At 40.8% G+C, this 21919-nt stretch overlaps 1 protein-coding gene across 2 annotated transcripts in view; it reads left to right on the top strand.

Moving 5' to 3' along the window:
* CCNY (cyclin Y) overlaps positions 1 to 21919 on the top strand; it is a 231517-nt gene that overhangs the window by 161383 nt on the left and 48215 nt on the right. The window contains exons 3-4 of one of the 2 annotated variants that reach the window (XM_044915488.1): positions 8270 to 8325; positions 13022 to 13056. In XM_044915488.1, the coding sequence (XP_044771423.1) occupies positions 8270 to 8325; positions 13022 to 13056 (91 nt within the window). The remainder of the gene's footprint in view (positions 1 to 8269; positions 8326 to 13021; positions 13057 to 21919) is intronic. The other variant, XM_044915487.1, reaches the window with a different exon arrangement.

The raw sequence follows: 21919 nt of genomic DNA, 5'->3' as shown, positions 1-21919 counted from the left end.
TGTTCCATGATTCATTGTTTGTGCATAACACCCAGTGCTCCATGCAGAACGTGCCCTCCTCAGTACCCACCACCAGGCTAACCCATCCTCCCACCCCCCTCCCCTCTAGAACCCTGTTTGTTTTTCAGAGTCCATCGTCTCTCATGGTTCGTCTACCCCTCCGATTTCCCCCGCTTCATTCTTCCCCTCCCGCTACCTTCTTCTTCTTTTTTTTTTTTTCTTAACATATATTGCATTATTTGTTTCAGAGGTACAGATCTGAGATTCAACAGTCTTGCAAAATTCACAGCGCTTACCAGAGCACATACCCTCCCCAGTGTCTATCACCCAGTCACCCCATCCTTCCCACCCCACCCCCCACTCCAGCAACCCTCAGTTTGTTTCCTGAGATTAAGAATTCCTCATATCAGTGAGATCATATGATACATGTCTTTCTGTGTTTGACTTATTTCACTCAACATAATACCCTCCAGTTCCATCCACGTCGTTGCAAATGGCAAGATCTCGTTCCTTTTGATGGCTGCATAATATTCCATTGTATATATATACCACATCTTCTTTATCCATTCATCTGTCGATGGACATCTTGGCTCTTTCCACAGTTTGGCTATTGTGGACATTGCTGCTATAAACATCGGGGTGCACGTACCCCTTCGGATCCCTACTTTTGTATCTTTGGGGTAAATACCCAATAGTGCAATTGCTGGATCATATGGTAGCTCTATTTTCAACTTTTTGAGGAACCTCCATACAGTTTTCCAGAGTGGCTGCACCAGCTTGCATTCCCACCAACAGTGTAGGAGGGTTCCCCTTTCTCCGCATCCCCGCCAACATCTGTCATTTCCTGACTTGTTAATTTTAGCCATTCTGACAGGTGTGAGGTGGTATCTCATTGAGGTTTTGATTTGGATTTCCCTGATGCCGAGCGATACTGAGCACTTTTTCATGTGTCTGTTGGCCATTTGGATGTCTTCTTTGGAAAAATGTCTTTTCATGTCTTCTGCCCATTTCTTCATTGGATTATTTGTTCTTTGGGTGTTGAGTTTGATAAGTTCTTCATAGATTTTGGATACTAGCCCTTTATCTGATATGTCATTTGCAAATATCTTCTCCCATTCTGTTGGTTGTCTTTTGGTTTTGTTGACTGTTTCCTTTGCTTTGCAAAAGCTTTTTATCTTGATGAAGTCCCAATAGTTCATTTTTGCCCTTGCCTCCCTTGCCTTTGGCGATGTTTCTAGGAAGAAGTTGCTTCGGCTGAGGTCAAAGAGGTTGCTGCCTGTGTTCTCCTTTAGGATTTTGATGGACTCCTGTCTCACATTGAGGTCTTTCAACCATTTGGAGTCTATTTTTGTGTGTGGTGTAAGGAAATGGTCCAGTTTCATTCTTCTGCATGTGGCTATCCAATTTTCCCAACACCATTTGTTGAAGAGACTGTCTTTGTTCCATTGGACATTCTTTCCTGCTTTGTCAAAGATGAGTTGACCATAGAGTTGAGGGTCCATTTCTGGGCTCTCTATTCTGTTCCATTGATCTATGTGTCTGTTTTTGTGCCAGTACCATGCTGTCTTGATGATGACAGCTTTGTAATAGAGCTGGAAGTCCGGAATTGTGATGCCGCCGGCTTTGCTTTTCTTTTTCAACATTCCTCTGGCTATGCGGGGTCTTTTCTGGTTCCATACAAATTTTAGGATTATTTGTTCCATTTCTTTGAAAATATGTGTAGATTGCTCTAGGTAGCATTGACATCTTCACAATATTTGTTCTTCCAATCCATGAGCATGGAACATTTTTCCATTTCTTTGTGTCTTCCTCAATTTCTTTCATGAGTATTTTATAGTTTTCTGAGTACAGATCCTTTGTCTCTTTGGTTAGATTTATTCCTAGGTATCTTATGGTTTTGGGTGCAATTGTAAATGGGATCGACTCCTTAATTTCTCTTTCTTCTGTCTTGTTGTTGGTGTATAGGAATGCCACTGACTTCTGTGCATTGATTTTATATCCTGCCACTTGACTGAATTCCTGTATGAGTTCTAGCAGTTTTGGGGTGGAGTCTTTTGGGTTTTCCACATAAAGTATCATATCATCTGCAAAGAGTGAGAGTTTGACTTCTTCCTTGCCAATTTGGATGCCTTTGATTTCTTTTTGTTGTCTGATTGCTGTGGCTAGGACTTCCAATACTATGTTGAATAGCAGTGGTGATAGTGGACATCCCTGCCGCGTTCCTGACCTTAGGGGGAAAGCTCTCAGTTTTTCCCCATTGAGAATGATATTCGCTGTAGGTTTTTCATAGATGGCTTTTATGATATTGAGGTATGTACCCTCTATGCCTATACTCTGAAGAGTTTTGATCAAGAAAGGATGCTGTACTTTGTCAAATGCTTTTTCTGCATCTATTGAGAGGATCATATGATTCTTGTTCTTTCTTTTGTTAATGTATTGTATCACATTGATTGATTTGCGGATGTTGAACCAACCTTGCAGCCCAGGGATAAATCCCACTTGGTCATGGTGAATAATCCTTTTAATGTACTGTTGGATCCTATTGGCTAGTATTTTGGTGAGAATTTTTGCATCCATGTTCATCAGGGATATTGGTCTGTAATTCTCCTTTTTGATGGGGTCTTTGTCTGGTTTTGGGATCAAGGTAATGCTGGCCTCATAAAATGAGTTGGGAAGTTTTCCTTCCATTTCTATTTTTTGGAACAGTTTCAGAAGAATAGGCATTAATTCTTCTTGAAATGTTTGGTAGAATTCCCCTGGGAAGCCATCTGGCCCTGGGCTTTTGTTTTTTGGGAGATTTTTGATGACTGCTTCAATTTCCTTAGTGGTTATAGGTCTGTTCAGGTTTTCTATTTCATCCTGGTTCAGTTTTGGTAGTTGGTACATCTCTAGAAATGCATCCATTTCTTCCAGGTTATTTAATTTGCTGGCATAGAGTTGCTCATAATATGTTCTTATAATTGTTTGTATTTCTTTGGTGTTGGTTGTGATCTCTCCTCTTTCATTCATGATTTTGTTGATGTGGGTCATTTCTCTTCTCTTTTTGATAAGTCTGGCCAGGGGTTTATCAATCTTGTTAATTCTTTCAAAGAACCAGCTCCTAGTTTCGTTCATCTGTTCTACTGTTCTTTTAGTTTCTATTTCATTGATTTCTGCTCTGATCTTGATTATTTCTCTTCTCCTGCTGGGTTTAGGCTTTATTTGCTGTTCTTTCTCCAGCTCCTTTAGGTGTAGGGTTAGGTTGTATACTTGAGACCTTTCTTGCTTCTTGAGAAAGGCTTGTATTGCTATATACTTTCCTCTTAGGACTGCCTTTGCTGCATCCCAAAGATTTTGAATAGTTGTGTTTTCATTTTCATTGGTTTCCATGTATTTTTTTAATTCTTCTTTAATTTCCTGGTTGACCCATTCGTTCTTTAGTAGGATGCTCTTTAGCCTCCATGTATTTGAGTTCTTTCTGACTTTTGTCTTGTGATTGAGCTCTAGTTTCAAAGCATTGTGGTCTGAAAATAGGCAGGGAATGATTCCAATCTTTTGGTACCGGTTGAGACCTGATTTATGACCTAGGATGTGATCTATTCTGGAGAATGTTCCATGGGCACTAGAGAAGAATGTGTATTCTGTTGCTTTGGGGTGGAATGTTCTGAATATGTCTGTAAAGTCCATTTGGTCCAGTGTGTCATTTAAAGTCTTTATTTCCTTGTTGATCTTTTGCTTAGACGATCTGTCCATTTCAGTGAGGGGGGTGTTAAAGTCCCCCATTATTATTGTATTGTTGTCGATGTGTTTCTTTGCTTTTGTTATTAATTGGCTTATATAATTGGCTGCTCCCATGTTAGGGGCATAGATATTTACAATTGTTAGATCTTCTTGTTGGATAGATCCTTTAAGTATGATATAGTGTCCTTTCTCATCTCTTATTACAGTCTTTGGTTTAAAATCTAATTTGTCTGATATAAGGATTGCCACCCCAGCTTTCTTTTGGTGTCCATTAGCATGGTAAATGGTTTTCCACCCCCTCACTTTCAATCTGGGGCTGTCTTTGGGTCGAAAATGAGTCTCTTGCAGACAGCATATCGATGGGTCTTGTTTTTTAATCCAGTCTGATAGCCTGTGTCTTTTGATTGGGGCATTGAGCCCATTTACATTCAGGGTAACTATTGAAAGATAGGAATTTAGTGCCATTGTATTGCCTGTAAGGTGACTGTTACCGTATATTGTCTGTGTTCCTTTCTGGTCTATGTTGCTTTTGGGGTCTCTCTTTGCTTAGAGGACTCCTTTCAAGATTTCCTGTAGGGCTGGTTTTGTGTTTGCAAATTCCTTTAGTTTTTGTTTGTCCTGGAAGCTTTTTATCTCTCCTTCAATTTTCAATGACAGCCTAGCTGGATATAGTATTCTTGGCTGCATATTTTTCTCGTTTAGTGCTCTGAATATATCCTGCCAGTCCTTTCTGGCCTGCCAGGTCTCTGTGGATAGGTCTGTTGCCAATCTAATGTTTCTACCCTTGTAGGTTACATATCTCTTCTCCCGAGCTGCTTTCAGGATTTTCTCTTTGTCTATGAGACTCGTAAGTTTTACTATTAGATGTCGGGGTGTTGACCTATTTTTATTGATTTTGAGAAGGGTTCTCTGTGCTTCCTGGATTTTGATGCCTGTTTCCTTCCCCAAATTAGGGAAGTTCTCTGCTATAATTTGCTCCATTATACCTTCTGCCCCTCTCTCTCTTTCTTCTTCTTCTGGGATCCCAATTATTCTAATGTTGTTTCGTCTTATGGTATCGCTTATCTCTCGAATTCTGCCCTCGTGATCCAGTAGTTGTTTATCTCTCTTTTTTCAGCTTCTTTATTTTCCATCATTTGGTCTTCTATATTACTGATTCTCTCTTCTGCCTCATTTATTCTAGCAGTTAGCGCCCCCATTTTTGATTGCACCTCATTAATAGCCTTTTTGATTTCTACTTGGTTGGATTTTAGTTCTTTTACTTCTCCAGAAAGGGTTTCTCTAATAACTTCCATATTTTTTTCAAGCCCAGCTAGTATCTTTAAAGTGATGATTCTGAACTCTAGATCTGACATTGTACTAATGTCCATATTGAGTAGGTCCCTGGCAGTCGGTACTACCTCTTGTTCTTTTTGTTGAGGTGATTTTTTCCGTCTTGTCATTTTGTGCAGAGGAGAATAGATTAATGAGAGAACAAAATGCTAGCAGAGTAACAACGTCCCCAGAAAATATACTCTAAACAAATCAGAAAAAACCTTCCAGAAAGTGGTCGCTTTTATGATGAGAGAGTTGTTGCTCTTCTTTTCTTCGATCTCCTGTTGAGTTTGTAGGTGTTCAGAATGGTTTGATCCCTATCCAGCTGAATTCCTGAGAGGAGACGAAATCCAGGTCTCCTACTCCTCCGCCATCTTGCTCCGCCCCCCCGAGTTTGTTTTTGATTTACAATGGGCTGGAGGACCAGAAGGTGGTGCCGGTCTCCGGCCCCACTGCTCTCCCCGCGTGGATCTGTGCAAGACACACGCGTCCTCTTGCTGCCTCTGCTCTTGGAGGGGCAGCCCCTTGGGGCGCTGAGCCCCCGTCTCAGTTGAGCACCACCCTGGGGGGCTGGCCCGGGGTGCAGCCTCAAGTTGCCGCTGCTAAGTGCTGCTGCCGCTGCCGCTGCCGCCGCCGCCGCCGCCGCCGCCGCCGCCGCTGCAGGAGGAGGAGGTGAAAAGACACCGAGGGCAGTACTCGGTCTAGAGCATCCCCACACTGCAGCTTCTCCAGGAATCCCCCTTTCTGTACTCTTCACAGCTTCCCTTGTTGATGTTTGTAGTCAGCTCCTCTGCGATATCTAGATATCAACTGAATTTCATTAATAAGTCTGTCAGTCACCATGTAAGAACAAGTAATGCCTTGGAAAGATTTCCTGAAGATGGTCATGTATTAAAGCACAACCTTCTGGAATCAACCTGCTGGAGCTGGAAGCCTACATCCATCACTGTCTGTATGATTCTGTGCATCTGATCCGTATGGTCTTCCTGAACCGCAGTAGACTAGAGTTAGTGCCTCCTTGTGACATTGTCAGGAACACCAACTATGTCAGTGCATGTAACACATCTGTGTCAGAGCTCTGGGCACAGAATCTAAGACAGCAGAGGCTCTCAGTAAGGGCAGTCCTTATTCTGGAGTGTAGGTACTCGTTTGCTCACCTGGATTGAGGTTCTTCCATGACCTCGGTCTCTTAGACATGGGTCCTTCTTTATGCCGACTGCAGCACTTCACACTGAACCCTGGGTCCGACTGGGAGGAGACGTGATGACTACCAGTAGAAGAGGAAAGGGTGGTCTCTGGGCTCTGCTGTGCCTAGACCCATCTTTTTCTGTCCATGTTTCTTGATACAGATAGATCAACCCTCTCATTTAAGAGTTACTTCCACACATCTTGGAAGCAAACCAGGAAGAGGTCAGATCTGAAATGGTAGGAACCAAGATTTGATAGCAGTCCTTTCTGAAAGTACAGAGAGCACTTTGAATCTCACCTTAAAAAATTAAGTGATAACCTTGCCACCCTGTGCCAGAATGGGTTTCTGGTGGGTCAACTAGTTGGAGGTTAACTGTGATGAACATAATTTTAAATATCTAGAAACAGTATGAGTGAATATTAGTCTCAGGATGGGGAAGGGGACATGTAAGCTTATAAGACCAATAGGAGAAATTGCCTAAAAATGAAAACTTACGTCAAAATGCATCCTAAAAATTAAACCATCAAATGGGAAAAATACTGTAATATATATGACAAAGGATTAATGCCCTTATATATTAAAGAATTGTTATACAACCAGAGACACTGCTAACATACCAACAGAAAAATGGGCAGCATTTCTGTTGGTGTGCTCGGATATGTGCACATGTATATTTGCACGTTTATATCTAAATATATTAAAATGCAGAAGTGCATATAACACATCTGTGTACGTATACATAGAGAAAAGACTCCCCTTGAGAGGATACACACTAAAATAATAAGTTATCTCTGGGTTGTTGGATTATATATTTTTTCTTTATGTTTCTCTGTATTTTCCTTATTTAAATTTTATTTGTATCTTTTTTTTTATACTGCTTAGTATTTTCCAGTGTTTTTTATAGTAAGCATGCATTTCTCTTATAATCAGCAAAGTTCTAAAAGACTCCACTTTATTTAGGTTTCTGTGCTTCTGAGTAAATCTTTTGGCCCTAGGTATTCTCCAGGGTAAACAGAAAACTTCTGAGGTTAGTTGGCAGTTTATTAGATGGACACTTGATCTTTGAATGGTTTTCTCCATATACCTGTACCTACTTCTGCTACCTACTCTGTTCTCTGGAATCTTCTGCTCTCCATGACTGATCTGCCCTAGACGTCTTTGCAGTTTTTCTTATCTTTTTCATTTTTGTTTCATCTGCTTTGCTTATTTAGATTTCACTTTGAATGTTCAGAATATCCCCTTCCTCTGTGCCCAAATTTAAGAAATATGTGCAGGTCCAGGACAATTCAGAGTGGGCTGGAGTCCTTGGGAGAAGCTTCCCTTGTTGATGTTTGTAGTCAGCAACAGTGCAGGAGAGGTGCCTTGTGGGGTAGTGACCTCATCGGGACACCTAGTACAGGGCCCGGAGGTGTGGGGTGAGTGTGTTCCTACACTGTACAAACCTGTGTCCCAGTCACTGGTGTTCAGGACTTACAGCCCTGTGAAGCTACTAGCTTAGACAGGCTGGGACCTCAGAATATCTTTGCATTTGCCTTTGAGCTGTGTTCCCTAATGGGACTCAGTGGTTGTGTTTTGAATTAAGTGAATGATTGAATTCACTGAATTATTGAAAACTGTGGAAATTGTGTGGAAATCTCAAACGTATTATAAGAAAAGTTAATAACAATCTCTTGATTGTTTAAAGCCTGATCTGTGCTCACCCACAGGAAAAAAGAAAGGACGGGAAAAGAAAACCTTTTCTTTTGAACCAGATTTTAGTGGTTCCGATTGACTGTGCTATTCCAGCAATCACTCAAAACAAAATTCTGGAATTCTTTATATTGTTGTCAAGGCCTCCCACTTGAATGGCCTGCCAGTCCTTCGCATCCAGAGTAATTAATAAGCTAAGTAGTTTTTCTTTGTGGAACAGCTTAGCTCTGTTCATATCGGATCCTAATTATCTGTTGTCAATTGGAGCCCATTTCATGCAGGTTCCAGGCAGCAGCGACACTGCCCTCGGAGGGAGGGAGGCTAGTGCAGAGGACGGAGTCTGGGAAACCCGGCAAGCCATCCCCGGTCTTCCCCCGTCTGGTCACGCCTTGCCTCATTTTCAAAGGAAGAATGTTGGATTACCTATTTTAGGACTTATTTAGTCCTCCCATTTTGTGTCAAATAGTGGCTGACCCCTGCCATTGGAAGATCTATTTTAGAGATGGAACGGGGGAAACCAAGATAATTTTTTAAATGCCTGTCTGTAGAAGAGGTTAGCTGTAATTGCATTTAGATTGTTAACAAATCCTCAGTAATTAGAAAGTTGTATTTTTAAAAGTAAAGAAATTTTGCTTCTATGACATTGTGACAAGGGAATGTCACGTGGCAACCTAAGTGAAGTTTTGTTTCTCAGATGGCAAACGCTGCCATTTTCTCATTTTATCTGGAGAAGACTTAATGCTAACAGTAGTGTTTTTGTTGATTTTAGATGGCTTATTTGTATTTTTTTTTAAAGATTTTATTTATTTATTTGACAGAGAGAGACACAGCGAGAGAGGGAACACAAGCAGAGGGAGTGGGAGAGGGAGAAGCAGGCTCCCCGCTGAGCAGGGAGCCCGATGCGGGGCTCGATCCTAGGACCCTGGGATCATGACCTGAGTCGAAGGCAGACACTTAACGACTGAGCCACCCAGGCGCCCCTAGATGGCTTATTTTTGAAGCCTCAAATACATTTTCTCTTTAAGTCATTATGGACTTATTTCAATAGCCAATTAAAAATTCTCTTACCAAACCATCATGGATGGGATCAAAGGAGAGAGCGATTATTCCTTTTCCAGGAAAGTGAGATGTATGATCCACATCAATTTTATTTATTTATTTATTTATTTATTTAATTTTTTAAAGAAGATTTTATTTATTTATTTGACAGAGAGAGACACAGCAAAAGAGGGAACACAGGCAGGGGGAGTGGGAGAGGGAGAAACAGGCTTCCTGCTGAGCAGGGAACCCGATGCAGGGCTTGATCCCAGGACCCTGGGATCATGACCTGAGCTGAAGGCAGATGCTCAATGACTGAGCCACCCAGGCGCCTGATCCACGTCAATTTATTGTCTGTTTTCTCAAAATCTGACTATTATAATAGATACTCAGTTACATAGAAACTCTGAAAACTGCAGAGAAATTTGATTGATATGTTATTAGTAACCCAAAATACTCAGGTCTAAAAATGATTAAAGATAATATCAGAAATGAATTGGCATATTGCTTATGTCATTACATAAAACAAAATGGCTAAAAGCCATTTGAATTTCAGAGCTGATAATGGCCTCAGTAGTTTCAAATTTATTTTAAAGACAGATTTAGATTTAAGCAATAGAATTCATCTTTTTTGGTGATACCAGTGTAAGAGATTTCATTTACTATTTTTTCTCCTCTGGTAGTGTCTTAATCCTGTTCCTACTAGCTTAGGGGAAAAGGAATAATTAATTGTAAGGGCACCACGGTATCTGAGAAACCTTACAAGTCATTGGAATAAGGACTAAAAGCCATTAGGAATAAGGAAGCACCTACCTTCTCCTCATCCCCCTCCTGCCCTCCGTTCTTCTCTGCATGGCAGCTGTGTTGGAGATCCTCAAGATGACCCCCCCCCACCCCCGTTCTGGTGATTCAGTAGGAGGAGTCATAGCCCTCAAGATATAGTTATGTTCATGGCTATGGCTTTTTACAAAGAACATATACAAAGCAAAATTAATACAAGGAAAAGGTGCATGGGCGAAGTCCAGAGGAAACCAGGCACAGGCTTCCAAGAGTCCTCTCCAAGTAGAGTCACGCAGGATTCACTAGGTTTCCCCAGCGACAGCCCCGTCAGGGAAGCTCCTTAGAGACCCAGAGCCCAGGATTTTCACTGAGGACTGGTTAAGCAGGCAGCCTCTGCCAGTGTGTAACAAAATTCTAGACTCCCAGGAGGAAAGCAGGTGTTTAGCATAAACTGTATTGTTTGCACAATGTAAGCACAGTGAGCCACTTTTATTGGTTAGGGAATGGTAGGAACCCTCCCCAAATCCATATTCCCAGACACCAGCTTAGGGCCTCTCTTGCAAACAGGCCATTTCAGGGATGGCAGTCAGACCTTCTATGTTAACTCTTTTCTGAACAGAAGGAGACGCACTTCAACCCACCCACCCCATACCTTCAGATGAGGTGCTAGCAGTGATGTACTAGCATCTCCAGATTCTCAGGAGAGAGAATTCGCCCAGTTAGGAATGGATATCTACCTGGATGCAGACAGTAATGGTCAGGGTCACCTAGTATCAGCATGGATATTGGGAATTATTTTTGTTTGTATAGGGACTGGCAGTTGGTTTGGGGATTCAGGAGACACTCCACAAGGAAGTCAGTCATAGGGATATACGTGTGGAAGAGCCTTTCAGATACTATGTAGACTTGATTTTGCAAAGGCCCTCTTAGGAGTGGCATCACACAATAATAGAGAATACAAAATAATCCCGTGAACCCAGGTTTCGGATTAGATTCAGCAGGCCCAGTTGCTCTGAGTGAAATAGGATAAGGTATAGGTATCACTTGTATAAAAACAGTGAGTGCCTAAGATATTCTGTAATAGATTTGGATACCTTATCCTTAAGTATTTTATAATGTCTTAGTGAATTTTGTTTTTTACTATTCTAATTGGAACCAGTTGGGCTCCATGGAAATGGCCTGATTCTTCCCTGAGATTTAGTTTTATAGGAGATGTACAAGAATAGTATACACTTTTACAGTATTCCTACTTTTTTTGTGTGGTTTTGTTTGTTTTTCTTTTGTTATAAACTTTCTTGTTAAAACTTTCAGCCTGTACTATTGAAGATTATGATTTTCAACCCTCTCCTTCTATTTTTGAATAATGCTTAATTTTTTCAATAGTGCCCATATATAAGGAGCTCTAATATTCCTTGAGGCATGGATATCTTTTATCTGTTGGAGCCTGGGTGATACAGGGCATTAAGGTGACCTTGGAGGCAGTTCCCAGAATTGGGAGACACAAAGCCTCTGCACAAACCTATTTCTGGGATGCCCTAGGAAGGACTGTCACCTATGGAATTTGTTAACCCTCTCAGGTCTACTGCCTATGTAGAAAGTGTTTCCAGATCCCTTCAGGCAATGGGAAACCACCATAGAAATGTCATCATACCCCCATGTGGTAGAGCAACCTTGAATAGATGCGTAATAATTTAGTATTGAATTAATTTAAGGAAAACATGCACATGTGCACACACACGTGCACAGAATACATGCACGCACACAAAGTATGTATGCCAAGAAATTAAAACCCAGTGCTTCTGCCAGACCCTCATTTTTCTTTTGTTGTGGTTCACATGTGGATGATGCTTATTTGGAATTAGGTCAAAAGAAACCATGCAGCCTCCACAGTGTGGATAGCAGACAGAGTCTGCTGCTGTTGTATGTGCATTTGAGCTCCGAGGGTGCTGGTCTGGCCTCCAGCATGGCCAGGCTGCCTCACAGTCCGTGTGCAGTGCATGCCAGTGGCCTGCAGATGAATCCATCTGATGGCCAGGTATAGGCACCTTGTCTCAGCAGTATCCTCAGGCTGGTTTTTGCTTTGTATCCCAAACATCGTTGAGACAGGAAGAGGGATGGCGTTCCAGAGATGATAAGACTTCTAAGGAAAAGTGAAATGTTTCCTTGTGAATTGAAGAACAGAATGTAAACATAGGAAAACATTTCCCCAGTCCCTCAGTCAGATGAGCTGGAGGGCTTTTGAAAACTAGTGAATCCGCCTTGGGTCATGGACTGCCAAGAAAAAAAGTCCTCCTCCCTCAGATGAGCTGGATTTGTATGCTGTTTGTATGTTTAGGGTACAAATATACATTAGGTAGCATTATTGATTCCTGGGGACCGAGGTGTCATCTCCTTGAAGGAAACCTATTCTTCATATCCTCTACAGTGCCCTACTCAATAAACGTGTCAGCTGACTAATATGTACCCTCAAAAGTAAGTGTTCAGGAAAAAAGAGGCAAAACTCAATGATATTAGGTTATTTCAGTAATCCTGTGTGTTCCCTGGCACCCTTCTACATCTTTGGGGCTAAGGACCCCTGTTTTGGGAAACACTAAGGTCTGGTGTAGGGAAGGCTGAGCCACGATGCACAGACAGTAGTAGGAGGAATGATCTTTTAGACAGGGCAGTATTTTTTATTGTGAGTTTTACCAGCCTTACTGAGGGAGAGGGTGCTCCAAGATGCTCCTCCGTAAAGACTCCTAGACAGAAACCTGGTTTTATTCATTAGCACGCAACCTGTAGCGTACTTGGTTTCCATGATAAATAACACTTCTGATGTACATTATTTGTCTTCTATCTTAATGCTGTTGCGGGTATTATTGTTGTTATCTTTTTATATTTCACCCAAAGTGTGTGGACCTTTATGGGTCGGGTTGGGTTAGAAATAAATAGTCTTATTAGTGGTTAATCATTCTAAATTAATGGATGCATACAAGTTTTATGAAATTACTACGTAATAGATTTTTTAGTTATTAGCTGCTGCCACTCAGTTAATCGTAGCTGCAGTTGTTTTGTTAGGGTGCCGTACTTTAAGTGGGTCTATATTTTGCTCTATTATTATATTATATTATGTTTTGCTCAAGTTCAGATCTGCATTTGTGCTGGTCACATAGTCTTATCTATGGTAATTGAGCATTGGGTATGTTGGTTGGTGGAAGGATGAGGCCGTGACACAAGAGGCCCTGTCCTCACCAACCTGCCCAGGATTGGCATGCAGGTGTATAACATCTGTTGCATCTTTTGTTTTCACAGTGAGAGAAAAACGCAAGAGTCTCTTCATTAACCATGTAAGTGAAGCTGTCTCCTTGTGGTCTTCATAATGATTATACTGTGTAAAGAGCTTAAACAACCATGTCTGGAATAGGTACAAATGGTTTGTGTTTTTTTGTCAATACGTGGAAGAATGTGAAGAATGCTGTGATGTACTTATGGTGTTTGGCTTGTAATTGGACAAGCATGGCTTGTTATTTCCACTGTCCGAAGTGTTTTTCCAGAAGCCCCGCACTGCTCTTGTTCTGGGAAGATGTGTGTGAACAGTACCACAGCACATCTACGCAGGTCCAAATGAAAGCCACTTCTTTTAAATTTCCAATTCTTTCCTTCTTCTACCCCACCCCCAAATTACTATTTTTCTCCCTGTAACTCACTTCTATTTGAATAAACCCATAATTGTTTCTGTGAGGCTATCTGCCTCCACACACACTTTCTTCTCCTTAATTGGTATTTATAGGTCCAGTAGAGTCTCTTTGTTCTTTGGGTGCTCACAGAAAGAATAAACTTGATAACATTTTAGTTTTAAAAGGATTTAAAAAAAATTCAGCTCTAGTCTTTTGGCCGGTTCTGAGCAGTGTCTCAATCATCTGCTGGCCAGGCATAAGGTGTCTCTTTGAGATACTTCATTGTTCTTCCTTGAGCAGCAGGTGCAGCTGGCTGGCTCCATCTCTGCTCTGTCCACCCTCCCACTAACACCTCCCCACCCGGTGACCCCCAACTTGTACCTCTCAGGAGTGTGAAGACCTGCCACTTTCCTCTCCCTCTAAATATATGCCTCTTTATTTAGGAAAAAAAACTGTCTCTCTGAGGTATGGAATGATGAAATAGGTGAATTGCCAAAATAAGTATGCTATAAATTCTCATATTGAAAAGAAGAATGATGTATTTGACCTTATAAGGGTTTTTCTGAGAATTTCTAGATTGTCTGCCTTTAAATATTTGTGGATTTTGAAATATTTGGCACTGAAGCTGTGTTAAAGAGACTTAAAGCTATATTGCCTTCCCTGCCTTTTGGAAATCTGCACAAAATGCAGTTGAAAAGAAATTCATAAGCTGGACCCACGCTCTCAAAGGGGCTCCATGCTTGGCCCTTAGGAGATTGGCAGAGTCAGGATATACATGCCTATATGGTGTTTGAAGGGTCAGAGAGAGGGTCTGTAGTTTTTATTGGATTCTTTTTTTTTTTTTAAGATTTTATTTATTTATTTGACACAGAGAGAGAGACAGCAAGAGAGGGAACACAAGCAGGGGGAGTGGGAGAGGGAGAAGCAGGCTCCCTGCTGAGCAGGGAGCCCGATGCGGGACTAGATCCCAGGACCCTGGGATCATGACCCGAGCTGAAGGCAGACTCTAACGACTGAGCCACCCAGGCACCCCTTTTATTGGATTCTTAAAGCATTCGTGAGCTCTTCCCTGGCCTTCTCAAATTTTGAAGCATCAATGTATAAAGCATCTATGAAATTAAAATTTATGTTGCAAGGAAAACATATACCTTATTAAAAAAGCAGTATATATCTAGACATAGAAATTTGAGTGATTTGAACTAATTTTATAAATCCTTACTTTTCATTTCTTTGCCTGCTGGGTGCTCTCGGGTACTCTCTGACTCATTATTAGCACATCTGACAAGGAACTTGCAAGGAAGAGAGAAGAGCTCAGACTGCAGACAAGTTACCTTTCCTGGTCATTGCAGCTCTATTAAAGGCGTTTTGAAGAAAGAGGAGGACAGGAGTTTGTCCATGCCAGCTATTGTGATTGTGGCTAATGAGACAGAGATGTACTCTCTAAGTGCTAATCCGCAGATCTGTTTGTATACTTTCTCCCACGTAACCTCACACTTTGTGTGGTGTGCAGTCCTGGCACACATGGAGTACATATCTCTTGGACCGAGAATATGGATGAGGATGGTAGGCTATGCACTGTAACCCAGCTCAGCCCTCACACCTCTGTAAAACATCTCATCTCCTGACACAGAGTGAAATCACACAGTTGTTGAAGTCTGCTTTCATGTGCTTGTTCCTATAGAAAAGAAATCTCTGTGTTGATGACTGTGTAACAGCGTGACCCTCCAGTTTGTGAACAGACCTAGTTGCAAAGTAGCGTATTGGTTCTGGCCGCGCTGGGAAAAGTCACTGGAATGTGCCGTTCCAACCATCTAGAATATAATTTGAGTGAAATTACTACAGATTCAATTAGGCTAATAAACCAGCTGTGCTTTTCAGGTTTTGAGACACTTGGGAGGTTAAGTTAGACACTAGACAAAGGGTAGGTCCTCCTCCTCCTCATCAGGAGCAGCAGTGGTCGTCTCTTGAGTACTTTACCCTGTTTGTGCCAGGGTCTGTTCTAATTAGTTGAACCTCCTTAGTAGCCATTCTGGGTAGGTACAATTTATCATTTCCATTTTACAGATGAGGAAAGTGAGGCACAAAGAAGTTAGGCAAATAAGCAGCGGGCCCAGGATTGGGAACCGGGTGGTCTGGCCCCAGAACTCCCCTCTTAGCTCTCATCCTGTATGCTTCTCAGAGGATGATGCCAGTTCCCATTTGGATGGAGGTTGTTAAGCTTATTTATCTAAAGTTAGAGATGACATTTATAATTAAATTTTTATACGATCTTTTGTAGGACTCATTTCTGAATATGGGCCCTAACTAAAATTTGTAATCTAATTTGTTGTTGAACTGTGGAATAACAGTTATTCTTTGCCCTTGCTTATAAAACCTCTTTATTTTTTATTTGCTTTATTGTGAGGGATGTTGTTTCTTTAATTTCTCCTTCAAGTTTCTGAAGAACATATTTAGTACATGTTGCTAAGATAATCTACGAAGAGGCTACTGCTAACGAACAAACAAAGCAGTGGCTGTAGGTAAGCCATTTTTAGAATGGTGGGGGTGGTCAGCTCTACTCCTGGATAGTGGTGACTTCTACTAGTTGGAGGAGAATTCGGCTTTTCTGGCTCCCAGCTAGCAACACCTTAGCAAGCGACAGGAGTAGACTTTGGGAATATTATGTAGGGAAAGGATCAGTTGAGAATGGAACACCATCCAGGCTGGAAAAGAGATGGGCCTTTAACTGGCTCAGAAGAGCCAGGACAGACATAAGATTAAGTGAAAGGAGGCTGCTTCTGAAAGAATTATTATAGGTTTTAAAGCTTGAAACCATTTGAGGTTAAACCTCTCTAGGTATTTTGACAGTTAAGTCAGGGTGAATTTTAAAGATTAATATTCTACTCAGCATCTATCTGTTTTATTATTTTTTTAAAGATTTTTATTTATTTGACAGAGAGAGAGACAGCGAGAGAGGGAACACAAGCAGGGGGGAGTGGGAGAGGGAGAAGCAGGTTTCCCGCTGAGCAGGGAGCCCAATGTGGGGCTTGATCCCAGGACCCTGGGATCATGACCTGAGCCGAAGGCAGACACTTAGGGGGCGCCTGGGTGGCTCAGTCGTTATCTATGTTTTATATGTAATTATACTAACAGTTGTTGGAAAATATAATACATTATGAAAGACACTTAGGTTTTTAAAAGAGGGTTGGGTAAAGAGCTTTGTTTAAAGTTTGTACTTTATTCAACATTTGCTAAAGTTTTGGCTTTGCTTTTTCTTTAAGGTTAGCTATTTTAATGAATCTTTTAATTAAAATGTGAAGATCTCTCTTATAAATTGTGAGTGGCGTTGCAGGTGTCTGGAGTCTAGAATCACTGTTGAAACTGAGGGAAAACTTACGCCTTTTACTTTGGCCTAATTTTTCTGTGACATCCTCTTGCCATTTGGTGACAGCATACCTAAAGTGAATGGATCATTCTAAGAAGTTGAAAAGAAATTTAAAAAGAATGAATCAGGGGCGCCTGGGTGGCTCAGTCATTAAGCGTCTGCCTTCGACTCAGGTCATGATCCCAGGGTCCTGGGATGGAGCCCCACATCGGGCTCCCTGCTCAGCAGGAAGCCTGCTTCTCCCTCTTCCATTCCCCCTGCTTGTGTTCCCTCTCTTGCTGTCTCTCTCTCTCTCTGTCAAATAAATAAATAAAATCTTTAAAAAATAATAAAAAGAATGAATCAGAAGTTGAGTGGCTGGACTACCTTAGTCTCATGAAAAACAATTACAATATTTGTCTTAATAATGAAATAGGTGATATTTCTAGAAACTTTGTGAGAGAATAAAGTAACTATAGGGTGTTACATATCAGTTAAGCAATAGTCACACTGTTAGCTGGACTTAGAACCAAAAGGATTTTGCTCAAGCTCTAGACCTACCACCTGATAATTTGGGGACCTTGAAAAAGTCTGGAAGTCTCAGTTCTCCTGTCTCATAGAATAGGACATAATTCCTGGCTTACCTGACTCAAATGTTACAATGGAAAGGAAGGTGATTTGCAAACTAATTGTAACACCATATAAATATGTTGATGTTATTACTATTACTGCCTCTTGGAATATAGATAAATTCTGTTTAATTTTCCAAGTTCAGTACCAAAACTGACAAAAGTCTTTCTGGTATTTTGAGTATGGGTACAGTGTTTTCATAATTCTAAAGATCAGGGTGGAATATATTCTCTTCAACTTTGGGAATACTGCTGTGTAGAGAGTCGATAGTCTTCTTAAGTAGATAAATTCTGAATTGATTTCTGCCATCTAGCTTTGAATGGGATAGTAGATTCCTTCTCAAAGGATGTCTATTCTGTTATACTCTACACCTGTTAAGCCGTAAAAGTCCAAGAATGAAGTGAGTTTGATCCAGGAACTGAAATTTAAAAAATTCGAAACCTTGCTTTGCCTCTTTGGGAAATTTGCTCTTAATAGAACACAAATTTATTGAGTAACTGCTATGTTGGCATCAATACAATATGCTTGGATGGTGTGAAAGAAGCCTCACTAAGATTTTAATCTCAGTAAGATTTTAAAAGTCCAGGAAGATCAAAGGATCCAACCTATATTTTGAAATAATTTCAAATTTATAGGGAAGTTGTAGTAATACAAGAGTATAGGATTTTCACAGCTCACTGAGGGAACCTTAGATATTCTGGCTCTCACACACTCATTCTTCTTGACACAGGATGTTGAAATAGGGGGCACACTTTGTTATTTTATCTCAGTTTTTTTTTTTTTTTAAGAGAATCTAGAAATGATAATGGTGTACACACTGATAATGTTGATAGAGATAAGTTCGTGTAAGGTGTCAGGTCCTTGAGTGTCTTGGTTATATCTATAAAACACTTTCTCTTGTCTTGTCCTGTTTGTGTCCTGTTTGCTCCTCACCCACCCTTTCTTCATTTGGTCACTCTTATTATATGGCACAAATAAAGTACGGCTTGTAAAATGTAATGGTGTATACAAATACAGGATAGCTAACAGGTGGAATTGCTTTCCTGGTGCCTTCGTAGGTCATTTTGAAAACTACATTGTCCTTGTTAAGACACACAAGTAAAGGGGTCACTAAACCAGAGTTAGGATTTGTCCTAGAAACTTCACGGCATATTGTTGGTGGGAGTTGCTCTGTTTGAAGCCATGATCTTTTGTATATGCTGTTAGGATCTCATCTGTGAATAAGACAGCACAAATTCTTGATCATGGTTGCCTGGTTTTCACATTGCTTAGACACTGTTGTATGGCTGGAAGGAGCTGTTCTTATATGACTTCAGTCTGTGACTTCCCAGTTCCTTTGTTGTCATTTACTAAGGGTAGAGGGGACACAGCTCTTCCTCACGTGAGCTGGACAGGCACCCTCTTTACTGTGCCATTTTATTTTTCACCTTTTGCTCTCTTAACCTCAGTTTCAACTTCATCACCTTGCTTAGGGATTTCTAGAGTAGAGAAAGCAAAGAAAAAACAGGAAGTCTGAGAAAGAGCAAGGACTTTGCCCGAAGAGCCCTTTAAGAAGCAGACTCTCTTGCCCCTTACTCTTTAAGCAGAGCCTCCCCCCCCACCCGCCAGCATCTCTGTGTTAGTCTGTTCTTTTACTTTATATAAACGTTGTTATACATATGTATGTTACATAAAGTTATATGTGTTATATATGTTATGTAGTCATATAAACACATACAACTTTTACACATATATATATTTAACTTTTTTTGGAAAAATTTCAAACTTATAGAAGTTGTAATAATAATAGTACAAAAAATTCCTATATACCCTTTACCTAGATTTACCACTTTTAAGCCAGTGTTTTATCACTTTCTACCCATCCTCTAATCATTATTCTATATATTTTCTTCTGAAATGTTTGGGAGTAGATTATCTGCATCATTCCCTTTACATCCTAATACTCTACTGTGTATTTCCTAAGAACAAGGTTATTCTCTTTATAACTAAAATATTGTTATCAAAAGCAAGAATTTAACATTGGTAAAATTCTTTTTAATTAACTGTCCATAATCCAGTTGTGGTAAGTGGCCCCATAATGTCCTGTGTAGCATGTTTTTCTCTGGTACTGCTTTCAATCCAGGATCACACATGGCATTTAGTGAGTGTGCCCCTCAGTGTCCTTTAATCTGGAGAGATCCTAAGCCTTTCTTTGTCTTTCATGACGCTGACATTGTTGAAGAATACAGGGCCAGGTGTTTTTGTTTGGTTGGTTTTTTAAAGATTTATTTATTTATTTATTTGAAGCCGGCGGCGGGGGGGGGGGCGGGAGGGGCAGAGGGAGGGAATCTTTCAGCAGACTCCCCGCTTAGCATGGAGCCCAGCGCAGGGCTCAGTCTCAAGACCTGTGAGATCATGACCTGAGCTGAAACCAAGAGTCAGATGTTTAACTGACTGAAGCACCCAGGCGCCCCAATTTGGTTTTTTTTTTTTTTTTAGATTTTATTTATTTATTTGACAGAGAGAGACACAGCGAGAGAGGGAACACAAGCAAGGGGAGTGGGAGAGGGAGAAGCAGACTCCTCGCTGAGCAGGGAGCCCGATGCAGGGCTCGATCCCAGGGCCCTGGGATCATGACTTGAGCTGAAGGCAGACGCTTAATGACTGAGCCACCCAGACACCCCTGTTTTTTTTTTTTTTCTTTTTTTAACAGAATGCTTCTCATTTTGGATTTGTCTGAAGGATTTAGGAAAGCATTTGCAGCCAGAATACTTCATGGAATGCTCCCTTGCACTTCTTAGTGTTTCAAATCTGGAGACACAATATCCTTCTGACTTCATTGGTGATGTTGATTTTGATCACCCTGCAAGGAGCTGTCCAGATTCTCTACCCAGTATTTAACGACATTCCCCCTGCCAACTAATAAGCAGTCTATGGGCCATGCAAATATCCTGGTCCTTATCTTCAACCCCAGATTTAGCATCTATTGACCATTCTTGCTTGAACTAGTCTTTATATTTTGGTTGCAGAATGCTAATTTTCCAGCCCCATTGCTTCCTCCCCATGTGGCAGTCATTATTCTGTTCTCAGGGGAACCCTTTCTTCCCATCCACCCATTCTGCCATCCACCTTTAGTATGGACTTCTGGATTTCTGTTTTTTCAATGATAGCCATTTCTGTCCTTAATTATTTTGATGCTCATATTTCCCTAGATTGTCTAGTGGCAGTCTTTTCAAACTGGCTCTGTGTTCTTGCTGCATGCCCCCATCATTTTTTTTGAGCACTTTCTTGCTTTTTAGTACAGTAAGATGTTTTAGGCTCACTTTGTACCTCCCTGGGTCAGCCCTGGAATCAGCCATTTTTTCAGGGAGCCCTGGTTCCCCCCCCCCCGCCAGCCCCAGTGACAAGAGTATTAGAAACCCAGATCTAGAATTTATTGTACTCCTCGCTGCTGGGCGTCAGTGTTTCTCACTGGCCCATTTAGCAAACATGGCTAGGAAAGAGACGTTTTAGAAATCATTAATTCCTACTGATACTTTAATTTCCAGTTCTAGTCCATCCCATCAGGTGTTTTCTTGCTTTTGGTTTTTAACTATTTTTTTTCCTTCTATGAAAAATTTATTTTTAAAAAACCAGCTTTATTGGGATATAATTTACATACCACAAAATTCACCTATTTAAAGTATACAATTTAATGGTTTTTAGTATAGAGTTGTGCAACCATTACCACAGTCAATTTTAGAATGTACTCATTATCCCAAAAAGAAACCTTGTATTTATCAGCAGTCACTCTGTTCTTCTTCTCCCCCCAGCTCCTGGCAACCACAACTCTGCTTCCTGCCTCTACAGATTTATCCCTTCTGGACATTTCATAGAAATCTAATCGTACATTATGTAGCCTTTTGTGACAGACTTCTTTCGGTAGCATGTTTTCAGGGTGCATCCACATTGAATTAGTTTATATTAGAACTCCATTCCTTTTTATGGCAAATACTATTCCATCGTGTGGCTAGGCCATATTTTATCTATCCATTCATCAGTTGATGGACATTTGGGTTGTTTCCACCTTTTGGCTATTATGAATAATGCTGCTATGAACATTCTTGTACGGGTTTTTGTGTGGACATATATTTTCATTTCTCTTGGGCATATATACCTAGGGGTAGAATTGCTGGGATATATGGCCATTCTATATTTAACATTTTGAGGAATTGCCAAACTGTTTTTCAAAGTAGCTGGTCTTTGGCTTTTCATATTGTGTCTGCAGTTTTATGAATTCAGTTTTAAACTCTGATCAACAATTAGCTACTTGTTTCTTCAAATCGCAACTCTTATTTTTTCTTTACTTCCGTTTTACTTTTTAAACTTTTCCCAAGAGAAGAAATTACCTTCAGGAACCGGGAACATTTTTACCAATATGACTATACCTGCATTCATTGAGAATTTTGAAGGGATGATGCTTAAGAACAAGTTGGTGTAGCAAAAACACTTTATTAGGAGTCAGGTGGCCTGAATTCTGATTGCTCTGACAGAGCTCCCCTTTGTGATGCCCAGTTCTTGTGTGACTTGGTAAAGCACTTC

This window comes from Neomonachus schauinslandi, chromosome 5, assembly GCF_002201575.2.
Source record: "Neomonachus schauinslandi chromosome 5, ASM220157v2, whole genome shotgun sequence".
Lineage (NCBI taxonomy): Eukaryota > Metazoa > Chordata > Mammalia > Carnivora > Phocidae > Neomonachus > Neomonachus schauinslandi.
This window is presented reverse-complemented; position numbering and strand designations above follow the sequence as displayed.